General features: G+C 39.5%; 1 protein-coding gene across 18 annotated transcripts in view; it reads left to right on the forward strand.

Annotated features, from left to right (window-relative positions):
- WDFY4 (WDFY family member 4) overlaps window positions 1-20,295 on the forward strand; it is a 131,969-nt gene that overhangs the window by 62,644 nt on the left and 49,030 nt on the right. For 15 of the 18 annotated variants that reach the window (XR_005701882.2, XM_058421537.1, XM_040071402.2 and 12 more), the window contains 11 exons: window positions 222-383; window positions 500-697; window positions 1,691-1,808; window positions 2,329-2,486; window positions 3,044-3,282; window positions 5,153-5,262; window positions 6,223-6,414; window positions 6,956-7,095; window positions 17,653-17,730; window positions 18,640-18,843; window positions 19,707-19,758. Coding sequence is in view for 17 of the 18 variants with exons in the window: in XM_058421537.1 (XP_058277520.1) it covers window positions 222-383; window positions 500-697; window positions 1,691-1,808; window positions 2,329-2,486; window positions 3,044-3,282; window positions 5,153-5,262; window positions 6,223-6,414; window positions 6,956-7,095; window positions 17,653-17,730; window positions 18,640-18,843; window positions 19,707-19,758 (1,651 nt within the window). In the remaining variant the exon portion in view is untranslated. Of the gene's footprint in view, window positions 1-221; window positions 384-499; window positions 698-1,074; window positions 1,173-1,690; window positions 1,809-2,328; window positions 2,487-3,043; window positions 3,283-5,152; window positions 5,263-6,222; window positions 6,446-6,955; window positions 7,096-7,398; window positions 7,514-17,652; window positions 17,731-18,639; window positions 18,844-19,706; window positions 19,759-20,295 lie in introns of those variants that run through there. The other 3 variants (XM_040071411.1, XM_040071412.2, XM_040071413.1) reach the window with 3 other exon arrangements.

Here is a 20,295-nt window from a genome sequence, read left to right on the forward strand (position 1 = left end):
TTTCTTTCTTGATGATGATATGTCACCCTTCTGGTTGGGTGTATCTTCAGTCTGCAAGGTGGGGGTTGGCTACCGGTGCCTTGTCTGACTTCTGTGGCTGTGTCATGTTTGCTTAGCTTTGGAACAAAGCTGACAAAAAAAAATACCTAAGGAGGAACAAACATAAACTCTTACAAATGAGAGGAATGTTGCCTTGACCAGATGCACATTTGTCTGTTCAGCCTATTGCAGATGCAGAAGCCTCCTGGGCGATTGCCTATCCAGGAAATGTTATCGAGTTTCTGTGCTTGGTCTATCACAGTTATACACAGGACCCCGTGTGGCACTGTCCTGACTTCTTGAAAACTTTGGCTATGGTTGCTTTTCATTCAGGACCACCCAAGGTATGTGTATAGCAGCCAGCATAAGCCCTTTAGACCAGAGATGGGTCACTAGGAGAAAAAAAAAAAATCAACTTACAGTAGACTGAGTGAAAATGTATTGCTATCTGCTTTCACAGGGTGGCTCTGAAGGCCTTTTGACTCCTGATGGTCCAGCCATTGCCGAGGGGAAAGGCTGTGCTGATGCTTCCTCCCTCCCACTCCTACCGCACCCTGCCAAGAAACAAGTGTGGGATTTTGTTCGAGTCCTCCTGATGGACAGTCTTCTCAACACCCCAGCAAACAAACAAGGACATCCCCTTGAGCTGCTTCTTGAGGTTTCTCTTTCCAGCAGGCTTTGCTGTTCTACCTTGCACTGGGGGTGGAAGGACAGGACATACCCTGCTAGTGACCTAGTAAAAAAGTGCTAATAGTGACAAAAGGAAAAAGGACTTCTCTAATTCCTCTTCATTAATGTGAACTAAGAAAATGCTGTCCCCGGAAAAGACATTTTTTCAGGCAATGTTTAATATTGAAGAAAAGTGTGGGGGGAAAAAAATCCCTTTTCCTTAATAATGCCTGCTTGTCATTAGGGCACCTCTTGAATTTGCTGAGAAAAGAAAATTTCACATGTACCATCCTGTGTACTGATTTTTGAGATAATAAAAATCTCAGTTCTCAAAAAAAAAAAAAATTATCTCCACTTTAATTACAGATTAATACAAGTTGCAGCAGCTAAGTCTGGATAATAGATTTCAACCACTCAAAGCACTCTAGAGAAACAGAGTAGTCTGAAGAAATGGGAAAGCGAAAAATTTAGGCTTCAGCTCCGAATTGTCAATAGTCCAGGTGTCCCAGATGTGAGTTTTGATGCAGACTTAGCTTACTAATATGAATAGTAATGAATATTAGCTTGACTGCAATTGTAATGACTTAAATCCTCTCGTGGAGCAGCAGCTCCCTAAAGGTTTATATATACTATCCCAAGGTTTGGTACACTTAAAATAGAGCTTGGATTTCTGACTAAATCCTCAGCCTGCTAATGGAGCTCAATGTCCCTGAGCACAAGACCTCTTGGGAACTACCTGTGAGCCAAATTCTGGCCTTTTGCAAAATCATGTTTCTATTCAGTGTGCAGAGGGTGACTGTGCTGGATATCAGCTAGATGGTGCAGTCCTATGGAAGGTTTCCTGGTTTTCCAGATGGGAATGAAGTTCTGCCATCTCATCTGTTGTCCAGTAGCTGTCAACATATGCGCTCTTGCTGAAAGTGAAGTTGAGTCAGATTTCCTGTTTTCCTGCTGTACTAATATGTATGCCATCACTGTATAGGCTTCCCCAGAAGATGCTACCAGTGAGCAGAAAAGGCTTTTTCAGACAAAAGTTCTGCTGTCTGCTATGGATGTCTTTCAGGTTACCAGCCAAGGCGAGGGAAAAAACAGACCAAGAGGTGAGTGGTGAGAATCTGATTGTTTTAACTATTGTTTAAATATTGTGCTAACTGATGTTTAGCATGTAGGTGTAATTGTTAGAAAGGTTTGGAAACAATAGCTAAAAGGACAGTCCAGCTCCGCAGAGCTGAGAAGAAGCTTTTTCCTTCTTGAGAAGAGATTCTGAATATTACAAAGGGAATATGTAAAAAGAAACCTAGGTTTATCTTTGAATGCTTCTGGAAACAGCCCCATTATCTTAGTTCTAGCTGCTCTCCTTTCTGAGTCATTAGTTTAATCAGTTCTTCATTACAGCATTTTAGTGAAATTGGTTCCTTAATTAGTCCATCCTTAAGATGGACTTGTCATTTCCAGTCTGAGTAAAGTGTTTCTGCTATGCCTAGAGTCTTCTTAGACATGTCCCAGCTCTGAGATATTATGGCATGAGACTGTTCCTTCTCAGTTCTGGTAATCTCACATTTCACTTTTTCTTCATTTCCTCTTGTTAAGGAATAATCAACCCTTTTACATTCTCTCCAGGGAGCAGTGATCCTCATGGTTCTTCAGAATCAGCTGCACCCCTGCCCCTGATGAATATTGCTTATTTTGCTCAGAAGCTGGTTGAGAAGCTGAACAGCAGAATGTTTGCTGCTGACCCTAAGCAAATCCTGATCTTCATTGCCAAACAGATTATATGGGTGAGTCACTTTTTTTCTCCCAGACTTTTATCAACATGCCGTAGCATGCTGGTTTTTCACACTGTCGTGATACTGCAATGCTGAAGAAGATGGCTGTAATCCATTTGGTGATTGTTGTTATTCCTGGGGTTTTTTTTGTTTTTTGTATTTTTGGGGTTTTGTTGTTGTTGTTGTTGTTGTTTGTTTGTTTGTTTTTGTTGGGGTTTTTTGTTTGTTTTGTTTTTGGGTTTTTGGTTTTTTGTTTTTTTTTTTGTTTTTGCATGAGAACATAACAGCTGTAAATTATAACTAGAGAGATGGTGCAGCAAAAAGGATATTAACTCTTTTGTGACACTATCTGTTATGTACACATTGCTGAACAGGGATAAATAAATCTCTTCCACACTTCTGGGGACTTCAGCAGAAATACATAAGAATAAATTTTTTATGTAACAGGTAGTTCAGGGGAATTTTGCTGAAATAAGTTTCCAACAGCTTAAATGAAGTGGGAGGAGTGGATCCTTGGGGAGAAAATTCTCTGAGCAAGCCTAGTACCCTGCTGTTTTGTGTTTTCACAGGTCTTAGAAAGCTCTGTTTCTCAAAAGGAAGTTTTCCTCAGTGCCCTGTACAGCTGCTTAAACAGAGCCGTCCTCTACTGCCTCTCCAGACCACAACAATCACTGCCAGAACAGTTTAATGTCCTGAATGCTCTCATTGTTCTGCAAGAGCAGTGGGACATTTTTTTTGCAACTTACAACTCAAATAATAATTTTGTCATCTGCCTGATGTACTGCCTTTGCCAACTGAACTCGGGCAGGTACAAATGTTCATCTTATTATGTCTCTTTATATCTCTGTGCTGTACCTACGGAAGTGGGTTCAGAGGGGGAGATGTCACATAATTTATGCAATATCCAGTCTGGGGAATCACTAGAAGCTGAGATTGAGCTGGATCCAGCATTTCCAGCAGCCTACTCACTTCAGAGTAGTAACTGAGTTAACAAGCTTGAACTGGTTTCAGTGGAGCTGGCTCACAAGCCCATCAGGAAAATGAGCATCTGGAAATCTTCCTGGGATGTGGGCTAGGATCACTTCACAATCACGTAGGTGGCCATTCTGTGAGACATCTGCACGGGGTAATTTAGTGAGATGTTTTTTCTGATCCAGCGGTCATTTGTGTGTGGGTACGTTTAAAACACACATAGCAGTGTGAATAGATCTTGTGATCTTTGTGTTATTGTTACTTGGATCTGAGCCACAACATTTTAGTTGTCCTAACATTGGGAGTTTTGCCCTTTGCCATTGGGTAGGGCTAGAACATCCATGCACTGTTTGCTATTCTTATAGATGTTGATATAACAAATGTACTCTTGATAATGTAATCTGGGAAGCTACCTCGGTTTTGTGAAAAAAAAGCAAATGTTGGCAAGAGCATTTTTCACTTTAATGTTTCTTGTTTCAATGATAACCTTCTGTACTGCTTTGATGGTCTGAATTAAATCCATTAATACAGTATCACACCAGAAAGGAGCTGCACTCCCTGAATTTTTTTCTGGATGTCCTTATTCCAGTCAGATAATAATTTCCAGAACAAACCCGTTGAGATGGGATAAGGATTGCTTTTACGGAGTAAGAGCAAAAAGTTTTTTTAAAAAAACTAAAGTGCACAAGGGTTTATGTTATCCAAAACCTAAACACAGCAAATCTAGGCAATCAGAACTGTGGTATTTTAAAGAAAATCAGGGAAAAAAAAAAAAAAAAAGGCAGTCTTGCATACCCTGGGATTTGATTCTCTCAGATAGTAGAACCTGTTCAGAACTGAAAGAAGTTGGTGTGTTACTAGTAGCTATATATTGACAGCAGTTATGTGACAAAGTCCAGATTTTCTGGATATCTTAAGCAAGCCTGGTTTTTTTTAGGGTTTTTTTGTTTGGTTGGTTGGTTGGTTTTTGTTTGGTTGTGGGTTTTTTGCTTGGTATTTTTTTTTTTTCTTTCTTGAAATATTACTGCTGTACTGAAGTTCCTCATGCCTTTTACCTCCTGACTGGTACATTTTGGCACAGCCCCCAGTCCCAAAGCAGAAGTCCTCTTGGCCACGGTGATGTTCTCAGTAATCACATTCACATGCTAGTAGCACCCATGGTGCTAAGTTTATAGCTTTTTTGTGCTGAGCGCTTTAGAAACTGAATGAATCATCATTGATACAAAAAACTCAGACTAAGCAGCTCAAGTGTAGGGTACAGCAATGTATGCTTTCCCCATGGTGGCAGATAGCTCTAGCAAAGGAATTCAGAGTAATGAGACCAAGTGCAAGATGCCCAGGGGAGGTGCAAGAAGGCTGGATGCAGACTGGCTAGGTCAGGACAGCCCTGTATTCTGTCTAATTGGAGTGAATGGTAGCTACACAGGCACATACCAGAGAGTGATGACTCTCATGATACAGGGTCATGATGACTGCTCCTTGACTTCAAAAACCAGACTGGCAGTTGTTAAGTTCCCACTTGCTGAAAATTCTGTGGTATTACATGATTGGTATAAGCTCTCAAACCTGAAAGCACTCATCTACTAAATGAATCAGGTAGGACTAGATGTGCAGAAACATCTGTAGCTCTTTCACTATCCTCAGTTTAAGTCTGGTTTCCTCACCTGCCCTCCTTTTTTTTTTTTTTTTTCTTTTTTTTGTCACAGCTGTTCAGAAGGTTTTGGGGTGGATGCAAAACCAAAGCTGGCTTCTTATCACCAAATTTTCCTTGCGCCCAGTGAAGAGGAAAAGGGCAGCCTGCCTACTCCAGATGATGGTAATTTATGGCACATGTTCCCTGTGGCTTAGAGAGAAGGAAAATACTTGTCTTAAGCACTTATCAGAGCAGCTCGTGCAAGTGCCACTTATTCCCTCTTTGGTGTACAGGCACTGCAGGCACAGCACAGAGAAAGGAAAGTTGTGCTAAAAAATAACTTGTGTTTGCATCAAGCCTTTTTATTCAAAAGTCACACCCAGCATCTTCCAGAGTAGTAGGTATCAGTTTGGAGATCTCTCCTCCATGTTATGGCCAGTATAAGGGGCCACATACTTATACTGTTTGTAGCTTTATTTCTTTTTTTTCGAGATCCACACAGGGTTTATCTGTTATGTGCAGAAAAAAAGTATTTGAGCCTTTCAGAGAAACACAGAAAAAAAATTGGGTAGGATTCAGTGTGGTCAGCTGAATGCTGCAGCAGTGGTTTTCTTTTAATTTTTATTTTTATATGTATATGGTTTGGTTAAGATGCAACCAAATCAATCTGGTTTTCAGTGAAACAGAGCAAAAGGACCGAGCAGCTCATTGTACTTTTCTTCCTGCTGTGTCAAATTGTTTATCAACTTGATTACCTTTGCCCCTCCATCTTCAGTGACGTTTGGCAACATAAAGGAATGTCCTTTATGTGCTTTAGCATTCTATGCATGATAATAAGATCATCAAAATTCTGATTAAATGGTTTTCCAAAGCAGAAACCGGTTAAAACCTTGTGTCACTCCAGCTTGTTTCTTTCGAGGAGCTGAAATATCATAAAAGAAATGTCCTGCTATTTTCTGTATTAGATTAAGCAGTCTAGTTTAGAACTTATATGGAGGCAGTGGACAAAAAAGGAACAACTCCACCAACTCTGGCAGTTACTCTGGACCAGTTCTTTTCCAACAAGATGTTTTTGCTTTACCTGTTGCTCGACTTGAAAACATAAATGAAGAATTATTTTTTGATGTTACTCTTGTTTCCTAGTCCGCCAGGAGATTCTGAGAACAGTAGAAATCATCTGGAAGCAGCTCATTTCTCAGAGGCGGCAGGCTCTGGAGGATACTTACAAGATGGATCTTTCTGTAAAAGGAAATGACAAAGAAAGGGACATGAAGATATCAGAGATCACTCCTTTATGGGAAGAAATTATGACAAAAGCTTGGCAGCACTTGCTAGGTCTCTGTTCTTTTATGGAACACTCATTGTAGTAAGCAAAAACGTTGTGGTAAATGGGGTGCCTGGTGGAAAGCTGCTGTTCCTTGGTTATACCTTTCCTCACCTGCTGAGAAAGCAGATTCTCAGTTTCTCTCATTTAGGGCTATGATTGCTTTATGTGTCATAAACCAACCCTTCTGTAATCACCTGGTGGTGTCACAGGGTTCACCTTGTACTGCAAGAAAGAGAAATCTCCTTAGGTGTTTGTAACCCACAGGAAGATCTATGTGGTTGAAAGGGCATTGCAAAGTGTGCAGTGCCGGAGTGCTTCAAAGTTCATGTCTGTGTAACGAAACCGATCTATGGCAGACCTCTGCAAGGCTTTTAAATAAAAGCTTGAGAAGTATGCATTAATGCAATTCTCATAAAAATACAAAATTTATCATCTGGAGTGACACTCTGCCATGTTGTTTCGTCTTGTGTAATGGGGATAGAACCCCTCTATTTTCTGACAGGCTCAACTTCAAGCCTTAAAACCTTTTTTGACTGTTTTCCCTTGCAGTATCTGAAAAGAAGCTTCTCCAGAATAAAGCAGGGCCAAGCCTGTCCCAGAGCAAGCACAATTCCTGGAGTGAAAGCCTCTCTTCAGCTATTAGGTTCATACCTGGCCGAAACACAAAGGAAATGTCATGCAAATCAGAGGTGAATTTTACTCTTTGTCTTTTCTGGGTCTGTCGCTGGTGTGCCTTTTCTATAGCTCTGGAAAGTTTTTCTGGGTTTGGGAGGCTTCTGAGTGTGTCTGTTGGTTGACATATTCCATTGTGAACTAGGCAGCTATTGCAGTTGAGGTTCATTTTCTATGCTGCTAGAAATAATCACAAAGAGTGACCTGGAGAACTTCTCTTGGCAGCCTGTTCATACAGTCTAATAATGCATACTTTCTGCATGGGGCCCAATTATGGCGCTTGAAAAACCAAAGCAGCCCAGATATGTTTGTGTTTACAGGCCTCTGCTGGGGGTGGAGCAAGGTGAGGAGATGCCAGCTTTGCTGCTGCTGTTGACTTGCATCACCCATGTAAGCCTTGTCCTTCAGGCACTGAATTAGTAGAAAGGTTCAGGCGTTATCACAGTACTAGCCTTACATTTTCTACAGTATATGAATTATTAAATGTCCAAATTTTAATTTAGCCCCTAGAGATAGGGAAGCAAGTCTTGGTATATAATCCAGGGATGGGTTTGGAGGGTAGGCATAGTTCCTACTGTCAGCAATGAAGATGTGAATTATCTTTTCCAGGCATAAGCTCTCTTTGCTGAAAGAGAGGGTCATTTCCAAGGTTTTGCTTAGCATTGTCAAAACTAGAAATAAAAAGCACTACATAGATGTTACTTTTCAAGCGTACTAGGGGTAGAGTAACTAGTTATAGGGTAGGGCAGAAGTGCATTGACAGCTTTAAACCAAACTTGTGTTATTGTGGTGCTCAATAGATTAAAGTCTCTTTTTTATCCCCTGAGGAGACAATGAGTCTGTTATTAGCCTCACTTTAGGAAGCCTTAACCCTCTAGCTCAAGCTTTAGGAGATTGCAGCTTTATACCTGGTGGTGCCTTCCTGGTTCAGTTCCAGGTGTGCTGACCAGGAAGACTGTGACACCCAGCTAATGTGTCTGATAGCTCCTTACTGAACTGCAAGGTTTTTTTAGTGTGCCACTGAATCCTTCTCAGTCCTTAAAATCACTTTGCTGCTTACAGAGTGAGCAAGCTCTTCCCAGGTACATATGTATACTGTGATGTCATACTACAAGAGTTTTGACTATTTGCCCTGGGGTCTGTTTAATTATTTTTTAAAATTAATTTTGATTATTACAGCTGATTACACCTCAGTGAGCAATGTAATTGATATTTGTAAATGCATCCCAAGGAACATTTTGTACAACATGCTTTTTGCTGTTGAAGGTTAAAGACTCTGTTATTGGTTTTTCCCTAAATATGCCCACATCATTAGTTCCTCCAGTGAAAAGGTTGCCATCTGGAAAAGGCAGCACGGAGACATTATTCAGGCACAAGTGCATGAAATTGGTGTTTCTACATCTTCTGTCTCTCTTCTGCAAGGAAGCTGCTTGTAATTAAAGGAGCTGGGTTTGGAAGAAACATTATTCACTTGATGTTATTCCTTATCATGTCATGTACTGACAGCTCCATAGCTCTGATAAATTGTTCTTCTCAATGAGATATGAATCTACAGTTCCAAATGTTCTTCTCCTTTCTCCCTCCAGCCCGTCTTTCAGAGTTTGATGCACTTTTTAGAGAGGTGAAATCTAAGAGGAAGAAAATGTTGAGTTGCCTCTCAACAGCCCTCTTCTTTCATATGCTTACTTACATTAAAAAAGTTACATTAAAAGTAAATGGTATTTGTATTTTAAACTCATATTTTTGACAACTTTGGCAATCACTTTAAATAGTCCTGTAATGTAATTTTGTATCATTTTCTGTGTCAGGTGACTTGTGCATTCACTACTGGCCTCTGTCTTGATTTCTGCCGGTTATGGACTTATGTCCCACAGCAAGTGGCATCCGGTTGAAACATGGAGGTTAAAGGAAAAATAACAGAATGAACTACATAATAAGGAAGAAAGAATTTAAATCCCATAGTAAAGTAAAAATATTTGCTCCTAATGGAGCAAAGTTTACCGAGTGAAGTGCAGAAATTCACCCAGGATTTCAGAGGTGTACCCAGTAGAAAGAAGAAATGAGGTTTTTTCCTGGGTTTTTAACTTGATTCCTTTATCAACCAAAAAATAAACAAAGAACATTGAAGCAGTAGTAGTATTTGCTGCATATTAAAACAAGCAAAAAACAAGGAGCAGAACACTCCTCTTAAATTTTTCCCTGTGATTATATACATGATAGGAAAAGTGCTTTTGATACCCAATCCTCAATCTGGAAAAAACAGCAAAATTCAAACTATCCATTCCAGAAATGGAACAGACCCCATGTTTCCGTTGTACTTTTGCTCATGTTCTCCTTCATCAGCAAAGGCAATTTCCTGCTATTTGGTGGCAAGTATTAGCAAGAATTAGCCATCAAATGCAGCTGTGTTTTCTGCATATTTCTGCATACACTGTACTGTCTCATGCCTTGCTTGTGGCTTTGTCTGGGAGGCGTGATCATTTAGAAAAGAGAGTGTAATTACATTTCTGGTAGTAGAATAGCAATGATCTGCTCTGGTGATTGTATTTTCTTGGAAGTCTGAGTAGTCATGCAAAAGCATGAGAACTGTACATAAGCTGGATTTTTAGATGCTTACAGGTGACAGACTTGGGTAAATTTTCTGGAAGGAAGGTCTTTAAGACCGAATACAGTACCAAAGATTTCAAATCACTGACTTTCCTCTTTCAAAGTGAGCCTTTGAGCTTTTGCTCTTTCTCCTCCTTTCCCCTTCCCTCCCAGTTTTGCTGTCAAAATCTACTATAGATATTTAATTTTTAGTTTAAAAATGACTGTGACTGTTTCTGATGTCATAAAAAAGCTACAAAAGCAGCAAAGGACCACTGTAGCAATTGTATTTCAGTCAACTCTAAGTCACTCAGAGGTTCTCTATTCCCTGTCCTGAGGCTCTTCAGGTTGAGTGCCTGAGCAAGGTTGCAAACACCATACCTCTAACTCCTGTAAGACACATTGCCTCAGAACTGTAGATAGAGCTGTTATTCTTCACAAGAAATGCAGAGCCTTCTCAGTTTCACAGGAAGCCTGATCGTGCCTGTCCTCTATTTTTTTTTTTCTTGACTAATTGCATTCCTCTACGCCAAAGGCCCATATAACTTGAAATAGAAAAGGTCTTTTTAATCCCCTTTTTAATCCCATTCTTCCAAATGGAGAGGTTGAGACCTCTTAACTTGTAATTGCAAAGCCAGAAATGTTACTTAAATCTTTTTCTTACCAATCACTCAGCTGATCTTTTATCAGCTTTTCAAGTTAACTAAGTTAAAACAAGCAAACATTTAATGATATTTCTTTGAAAAAAATATCATTTGTGTAACATGTTTATCTTCATAATAGAAGGATAATTAACATCACTAATTATCTAATTAAGTTCATTAACTATCCACCAACAGTGCACCGTGAAGTTGACATTATGTTCTTCTGTCAACAAACGCTTTGATTTCTTAGGAAGTAATTAAAATGTAAATTAGCATGTCATTAAATGCACAAGGGAACTTTGGAATCAAATATTCATTTCAAAACTGCTCATAGCACACATTTTTTTTACTTCAATGAAAGCAGGCACTTTACTATTAATGATGTATATTAAACAATTTCCATTATAATATTGTCTTGTTTAATAACTGGCTCAAAGCTAAATTACAGCGTGCTGTAGCAAGCTGAAAAAAAGTTTCTCTAACTTTGAACAAAGAAATTTTCATGTTCTCTTGCACACATATCTGACACACTGCTCATTTATCATTTTCAGATTGTTTACAAGATCATAAAGAAATAATTCAACAGGTCAGTGTTAGGTAAGACTTGCATGAAAACATAAAATATAGAGCTATTTCATATTATGTGATACAAATCACTGAAGTTTCTGAAACACTTGGGAATCATTTCCCTATTCATTGAAGACAAGCATTTAGCTGAGAATTGCAATATAAATATTGTATGATGAAGGCAAGTCTTTAGGCTGACTCAGATTCACAGGCCCCTCTGTCTGTCCTCTAAAAATTCATTAGAGGCTGCTGCAGGAGATGGTGTGTGATAGCACAGTGCACAGTAAAAAACCTATCCTAGCAAAATTGTTTCTTTATTGATTGATATCAATTCCATCTTAAAACCTGAAATACGAGAGATATCACAAGTTTTTTGTGGGTAGCTCTTCAGAGGGAGCTTTCCTGTGTTTTTAAACTCAGTGGTCTTCTGCTGAAGTCCCTTCATTGAATTACACATTGTATGAAAATGTTGCCTGTTATTTCTCCTGCATATTGTTTTAAAACATACTTTTGCCTTTCAAGCTAGAGATTGTGTCTGGGTCAGGCTTAAGCTTGGATATAGGATTTCAGCAAGTGAAATTTAATGTTTAAAGCTGTTGGCACCAAAGTTTCATCTTTCAGGAGCTGCTGGCGGCTGAGTTTTATACATAGCTGATTCTAAATGAGTTGTTGAATGGTGTTAACGTGGATGAAAGAGGAGTTCTATTTGGTTGCAGAAAAACCCTAGAAATGTGTGCTGGCCACTGAAAGAGATTATTATTTGCTGAATACATAGAAAAATAATTTTTCAAATTTCTTGGTTCAAATATGTCTGTTTTCCAGTTTTTCTATTCAACATTTTATTTATAATAATTTCAGAAAGAAATGGTTTGAATTCAAAAGACTGAAATGTCAATATAAAATGAGAAGTTAAGAACAGAAAATCAAGGGAGGTCCTAGAAATCTCTGCAAGATTAACTTAAATGTTTCTTCTAAGTGAGGGTATTGGTTGCTAACTGTGCTGAAGTCTGTGACCATTCATTTCTTGTTGGTCTCATCTCTGCTAGTCAAATTAAAGTTTTCTTGTGTCTATCTGTGTTCTAGTCATGCTTTCTGCGTTCTAGTCATGCTTTCTGCTGCAGAGCAGCTTGAACTACATGCACTAAAAAACTCCAGAAGTAGTCTTGTCACCTTTAAATTTAAAGTCATTTTAGGAAAACTGTTGTGTTTTATGGGTCAGGAGAGAGACGTTTCTTTTTTCTGTACCCTGACTTCTAAGCATATACCAATGCTTACAGAATTCTTTCATCAGCTAAAGGATTAGAAGGGCAATTTTTTCTTAAATAAAAGCCATGATTCAAATGTCATCAGAACATGCCAGTGTATGAAGCTTGGACAAAAGCATTTAGATAAGAGCGTGCAGGAAAGCCCTAAGTTACATACACCTGTAGGACTTCCACATTTTAAATAGAAATGGAAAACAGTGAGTAAGAACAAGTGAAGGCCCTGCTATTCCCCATAATGCCAAGTCTGACCTTCACCTTTCACTTAGAGGTAAAACCTAATGCTTCTGCTGTAACAGGACGGAAACTGAGTCCTCAAGAGGTTGAATGAACGATCCCAATGCCACAGAAGCCATTCTCAGGGACAGGATTAAAGAACAAACTTGCCTTGACTCTCGTTGTGCTTTTTTGGTATTAGGAGGCAAGTTATCTGTTCTCCCAGGAAATAATCTGTTCAATAGTATCAACTGTTGAAGGGCTGTGTGTATGCACGCACACATACACACAATGGTTGCTATAGAAGTAGACTGGGACTGGCTTCTGTACTGCCTGGGCTTAGCTGATAAATGCAGTGTGCAAGTCTCATCACAGGTACACACCACACTTTAGGTTTACCCTTTGAAACCCACCCCTGTGTGTGGGTACATTTATGATGCACTGAAATGTGGAGGATTTTCTCATTAGGTCTGCTATTCCCCAACCAACTGGCAATGCCAGGAATCCATCCATGATCCTTAGGAGCAGTTGGCACACTGCATTAGCCTCCTAGCGGGCTGAGGCACGGAGCTTCCATGCAACGCTTAACTGCTGGAACTCAGTCTGTTGAAAAGCTAAATGAATTTTGGCAAAGCAATAATAAAATCCACACGGCAATAACAAATTCTTTTGTGATTCAAAAGAGCCTGCAAACAACCCTCAGTGTGGAGAGTGTGTGTGAAGGACTAGGATAAACCGCTCTTTACACTGCTAAGGAAAACATTATCTGCCTTAGCTTAATGAATGTTACCTGGGGAGTAAAGGAACAATATTTCCTCTTATGAAATGAACCTACTTGCTGCTTAGTGCATAGTCACTTATTTGAAAAGTAATCTGGTCTCAAGATGGATGGCTTATTGTTCGCACAGGGTAACAGTATACCTGGTCACTGTGTCAGATTTAGTAGCAGGAGCAGATTTGGAGATGTTACACACTTTGTCTCTATCTGAATAGAACAAGGCTGCTGCATTGGACACTTCACCCAGCTCTTGTAGTTTACTGTAGCACTCAGATGCTGCTCTGTAAAGCTGCCATGGCAGCTGTAATCCTGCCTTCTGCAGCAACCCTGATGAGGAAGGGATTGATTGATATAGCAAGAAAGGACGAGAAGAATTGAGCTTTAATTGCACATTCTGTGTAGATGTGTGGAAAAAGAAGGAACATGAGAACTGCCATGAATACAAGATAGTTTTCATCTCTCCAAAGAGTTTAGGCTCAAAACTTTACTGACAATCTGGCTCTGTGCCTGTGTAAGTCAGCGGTTCAGGAATGTGCTATGAAAAAATTATTGGCTCTAGATGATGCCTGCAAAAAAAAATTTGCTTTTGTAAGAAACTCTCTCCTACCTGACTAGGTCACATCTTCATCCACCCTGGTTAGGGAATACAGTCCAGCAGACAGAGGTGGCATGTGGGGCTGCTGAGAAAAGCAGTGCTGCATCACAAGCGGATACCGTTTAGTGTTGAGCTACTGGGAAATATATACTAAAGGAACAATTTGGAACAATTTGCTCTTTATAAAATGGCATTTCCTTAATGTTCTATTTCACCTCCTTTTCTGTTTGATTCAAGATGTAAAGTTTATCACATTGGTATAATGTAATTTTTCTAATCCTAATGATGCTAATTTCCTATTTTCTTCTTTTGGAGTGATAATCCGTAGAGATTTTAAGTATTTCTAACTGTCACTTTTGAAGTTCAAGTCCTGCATATATATTATCTGAGAGCTGATATCTTTAATGCTTGCTTTAAAGGTAAGGATGCCCCCCTTCACTAGCAGACAACCTGTACACAAAAGTTGAGAAATGCATGCCTAAGCACATCCCTAAATACATGATTTCTTGAATCAGAGTCATCAGATCTGTTTCTGCCATGCACAAACTCTATGCTACTGTCACATATGCTATTCACATGCAGTTTCTGGCAACCCTAAGAGCCCCCTACCTGCTTTTCTGTTTTTCTATGCCCATGAAATACTTTCTAAAAACCTAGAGATTGCTTTAATAGTCATAATCAGATTTAAAAAACCTTCCTTGTAGAATTGTGAAAGCCCAAGTTAGAGGAATTAAGTACATGAACTCATCCTGGGATATAAGATCTAAGATCTGGTACATCAGCTCTGTTAGCGTACTCTCTGCCACTGCAAACATAAGAGTTAGGAGGGACTTCCAAACTGGTTCATCAAAAGGTTCCCCCTCCCACTACTGCATGCTCTCACCTTATGCACCTTCTTTGTGGGCTTATCAGGCTGTTTCAAATTAATTCAGGTTAGGCTTGCCCCATCATACCCTCTTTCCCCGTAACCGTGTCCTAATGACAGGAGGTTGTAGACTCTCCATCCCTCGAGCTGTTCAAGACCAGTGTGGATGGGGCTCTGAGCATCCTGGTCTAGTGGAAGATGTTCCTGCCAATAGCAGAGGGATTGGAAATGAGTGCTCTTTAAGGTCCTGTCCAGCTCAATCCATTCTGTTATGTTCCAGAAACTCAGCTCTTTAATTCTGCGATGTTCCGGAAACTCCCTTCTTAGTTTCCCCATCTATAAACTAAAGACTGCCTTCTCTCATAAAGATCTCTAAGATCAAAAGTAATGCACGAGGGTTATAGCTGTGATGCTACATTAATGCTTTTATTATGTATATTTATATACTTACAATATTTATTTTGCTCAGAACAGATAAAATAGTAGACTAATATCACTAGTTCTAGCCTTTACCAACAGATGACTTAAAATACATATTTCAAAGCAAGAGTATGTGGGTATTGTCACTATAATCCATGGGATAATTCTCTTGGCACAGCGAGGGATTTGAACATTTGGGCTTTCCTTTTGTCTCTTACAAGTCCAAAATTATTTTGTCTTGATGGTTATTTTCATTTATTAAGGGTTTTGGCTCATATTTTTGTGTGCATGTGTATTCTGTATCACAACCCATACAAATAAAGCTGCCAAGTGCAGAGCCCCAATGACATAATGTTTCTTTAGGAAAGAACTGTGGTATGTGTGGTGTCTGTGTCATGCAACATGACTATAGTATGTCAAGCCTGAATATATATGAGGTGCAGGAGTGTTAAGTAATCTCTCTATATTTTTTTAAAAAATCAGATATAAAGCACTCCAAAGCTCAGTAGAGTTCTGTTAACTTATAAGTCACATCTCAATCTTTTTTTCTTTTCAACTGTTTCACATTACAAACAGTCTCTCAATTGCTTTACTTGAAAGAAATTGTAGAAAATTCACACCCTGGGTATCTTCAATGTTAATCATTTTCGCTCCTATTTGAGGATTCCATGCAGCAAGAGAAGAAACAGTTTTTGAGTCTGTGATTTGTTTTGTTTTTTTAATAGGGAAATAACGTATGAATTCTATCACCTTTTCAAGCTCTAAATATTGGCTGGGGAATATGTGGCAGTAAAGTGATCTGATTCTACTTTGAATGTGATTGCCTAAGACTGCAAAGTAGAGAAATCTGTATAAAAAAGACTTAAGGCATGATTTCCTGCTCAGATTTTTAGGAAAGGATTGATCAATAAGGCCCATTAGTATGCCCTTCCCAAAAATGTGCATTACAGTTCTTACATTTACACCTGCTTTTCTGCATAGGAAACTCAAACCTTTTGTTACACTACATTAACAATTTTCAAAGCTGGCATGTTCTTGTTTAAGACAGATTTTACTGTGGCATTGTTGTACTTAATCTACTCTATAAAGACTTGCTCTTTTAAAGGATAAGCACCCACAATTTTTAATGGAATCTGTTTATTTGTTAGACACTTTTTTGCACTAGTTATTCATTAGGCATTACTGTATGACTGTTTTGACTGAATACTTTGTAAATAATAGCCTGGTCTGTATTCTCCATGTTTATTGGTTATCTTCTTCAGGTTTTATTTTTGTGTGTTTGTTTCGCTTGTGTGGCTTTTTTTTTCTTCCAATCATAGTCATCTCCAATTTTGTTAACTGTGCATTTCACTTTACAACCAGATGGCTTCCCTCTGAGATCAATAGGGACATGTTCATCTGGTTGAAGCCGGCTAGCTATAGCTCATTTGGAAGCCAAAGTGGTTAGTCTTCAGTTGGCCACATGTGGCTAGCAGAAGTTTTCCTTCTTAGGACCCTTCGTATGTTTCAAGGACTAGGAGCTGGGTCAGTGAGAGTCTTTGCAATTGTGGACTTTGACCTTAGGGATCTCACTGATGACCATGAGTGAAATACAGACTATAAGCAACTTTGATACAGCTGCCAGCAGAGCACTGACTTGGCTTGAGTAGCCTGTCAATATCCAAAATGGAGGCATTGGTTTTCTACTCTGAATGGTTTTGCCCCAATTCCACATAGAGCCAGGATGTCAAATCTTCTCCTATACCAGGACTGGTTTAAGAGCACAGAGATGCTGTTGCTTTCTAGGTCAGCCTTTATGGGAGTTCTATATGAATTATGGAATAGTTTTGTGAGGCCGCAACTGTGATTACAGGTTTAATGATGCTTTAAACAAACAAAAATATAATGACTTTCATCAGTGTAAAACAGGCGCTTCCTGCAGGGAAACACCAATAAATGTGACTTCGCGGCAGGGTTACAGACCTGGCTGGCAGCCAGCAGTAATCGGCACAACACCCAGGCCTTGTGTGTTAACTTAATTAGAGCCCAGTGCAAGCAGAAGCCAGTTTGCTGTGAGGGATCACTGCCGGTGTGGCACAGAGTCCCTGTTTAAAAGTTACCTACCTGATCCATGGCTTTAGGTAGCACGAAGCTGGAACTTTCATAGCAAGTTTAGCCTCATGCTGTGACTCACAAAAATTTTGCATTTGTCAGGGAAGTTCAGCTGGGTGTGACAGCCTTCATATGGCATTGGGGGCTCTCACCTCTCCTGTATAATCTCACTATAGAGCCTTACCTCAGTTGGGGTCTCTATAACAGATGAGTGTCATTTATGCTATTTGCAATACTAATTCAGCTGCAAAAAGAGAAGCCTTAAATTGTATTTGGTATTATCTTTCTCCTTCTGAGAAAGTTCTGAGTAGTTCCACTAATGACCCTTGTTTAGATGATGTCTATGTTTATATTCCTGGTATAAGTGTGCAACTTGCTCTCAGGTGATTGACTCATCTCTACACTGCTTGCAGAGCCATCAAACTTGCAGACACAGGCCATATTCCTTAACTGTTCTTGTAAAAGACAGAGCAACTAATGCCTGCTTCTGCCTCTCACAGGATTGACACCTGCAGCACCTCGCCATAATGTGTTCTGATGTTTCTTCTAGGGATTTGTGTCATGTATGGAACGATATCGAAGAGTTGGGCAGGAGCTGTATGCTTCTCTGTACAAGGACCATTTACAGGTAGGGAACAGTAATACTGGGCAACAATTTTCTGGTTTTGAAAGTTTACTCTTGGACTACCTTGAGAAACTGGGCATTTTAGAAGTGAGATGAATATTGTGCCTAAAGAATTGCTGAGAGTTGATGAGTCAACACTTCTCTCCTGACATTATCGCTCAAGTGTGATACAGCATCACTCAGCAATCAGACTCCTCAGTTTATTTTCAGAACCCTTTTTTTCCTTTGTTTAAATGAATTATTCCACTCTTCCAATGGCAGAAATGAAAGTGAGAACTTTGACCTTTCTTTTTTTTTTTTCTTTAGTAGCCAGTAAAACATTTAAAATAGATCTCAAGCTCATAGACAGTAAAATATCACAGGTGTGTTTCTGTTTCATGTTTGGCCATCAGGGACCAACAAACTTTGCCTCTTTGAAATTCTCACCTTTTCTCTCCTTTAGATGTTGGTTCTCCCTAAATCCTAAGCAGAAAGAATTAAATTTATGCCTTGATCAGCGGGAGCATAGTACATCTAAAACTGAATCATTCAGACTGTTATCAGTGAACCTGGATGCTGCCATTTGTTACACATTTGCCAGAAAAAAAATTGAGTGAATAAAAACCTCTGTGATGCAGTTCTCCTGGCTCACTGCTTTTGAGTTGGACATTTAATGAAAGCAGCCATTTTCAAGTTTGTGACATGCTTTTATTTGTCACTGTATCATCTAGTCAGACTATCACAATTTTATCCCTAGTAACATCTGCAGCACATTTCCAGTGGTCACTTGTGTTTCTTAGGTCTGCAGCACTCCCTCTGCAGTGGTCCCATCTGGTGGGTTGGGCAGATCTCTGTGATCACTGGGGCGGTGCCACTGGTGGCTGAGCAGAGGGAAATGTCCAAAAGCCAGAACAAAGTGGTTCTGTCCCACAGATGCAGCAGTGTGCTTACAGCAAAGCAGCCAAGGACTGGATGATACTTGAGGAGCAACTTTTCTGCAGAGGAGGTCCATGGAGAGATGCTTCAGCATCATTACAGCCACGATGGATTCTTGATTGTTACGAGGGGCCCTCACGAATGAGGAGGAGGATTCAACACGTGAACACCCAGGTGGCAGCGATGCGAACAAAGAGCGAGGTAGAAAGCTTTCAAAAGCTTTTGCAGGAGGTGTACAATGTCTGTAACAGCTGCTGATGACTTTACAGAATTAGAGAAACTTTAAGGTTGGAACAGACCTTCAAAAGCATGGAGTCCAACATTTGACAAATAGGTGCATCTCTTTCTTCTGGTTCTCATTGCCTGACTCCTGAATATGCTGTTCCATGTATAGAGAACCCACTGAAGAGATCTGGTTTTGGGGGGTGAGAAAGGCTGCAATGTATTTAACAGCAAGAGAATGATTTTTCCTCTTTTCTTGAATAAAATCTCCCCAGACAATTCGCAGTCTAAGCTGTCCATACTTTTCTGCTAGTAGTATTTCAATGATATAGTGCTTCCCAATGTATGCAGCAGAATCCAGTGAGAAGGCTGCACTGTCCTGTTAGTCTTATGCTTACTAGTGCTGCTTAAAGTGGTGAATGGCCAAAAGAGGAAATAGAGTGATTTAAGCTAAGATTGAACAGTAAATGTGGGGTATTGACTACTGTCTGTTTCTCTAATGACAAAATGCCAAATCCTATCAATGAATGGCTAAAGCATTTTAATATAAGGTTTCCATATCTGCAGCATTTTTTGTGCTACTTGGATTCTGGCAGTTTTCTGTATACTGAGTAGTACTATTTTTATTCTATAACTGGCCTCAGATAATAGTTCTTTTGCTTAATTATTGACACTTGTTCCTTTGGGTTTCTTTCCGGCGGTTTATTTGTTCCTTTTCAATGAGTTTATTTATATTTCCAAGGCAGTTATTCATAACATAATTCTAAATTGGTGTTTTTATCTACCAGCAAGGTCCTTAGTTATGTTTACCTCCACTCCAGTCACACCTAATCTCTTTTCAGGTTCTTCTAGCAAACAGAAAGGAAACAACTTCCCCTTCTGAAGTGAATCCAGGTAAACTCTTAGGGCTACATTGCATCATCAAGACAGTGGACATAAACAAAGATAATTGGAATTAGGGTATGGATTTCTAGGTGACAATTTAATCCAGCAAAAAACCCTTACTGTTGGTGCTCTGGGCTAAAATGTCACTGTAACCTCTATGGCAAAACTGATGCGAATTTCATAGGTGATATATCAACTGTCTTCAGAATTTGCTGCTCTCTTGTTGCCACCTGAAAGGTCTAAAGTGAAAAAGCTGTTTTGAAGTGTAAGCTTTGGGCACTTTTGGGTACCTGGAAAGCTTCCAATTGCTTAAACTTGGAAGAAGTGCTGTTGTAAAACTGCAGTATTGTATATTTCTTACTGTGATAGGGCCTAGCAAACATATGAGTGGAGCTTATTGTTTTAGACTCCAAACAAGATGGAAGCACTCTAGTTTCTGCATGAAGCAGTTACAGTCAGCCTTAATACAAAGGCTGATTGTTCCTTTTCTATCTGCATGCATTGCATGAGTTTGCAAAACTTGGGACGCAGCTTGGGCGAGATATA

This window comes from Hirundo rustica, chromosome 8, assembly GCF_015227805.2.
Source record: "Hirundo rustica isolate bHirRus1 chromosome 8, bHirRus1.pri.v3, whole genome shotgun sequence".
NCBI lineage: Eukaryota > Metazoa > Chordata > Aves > Passeriformes > Hirundinidae > Hirundo > Hirundo rustica.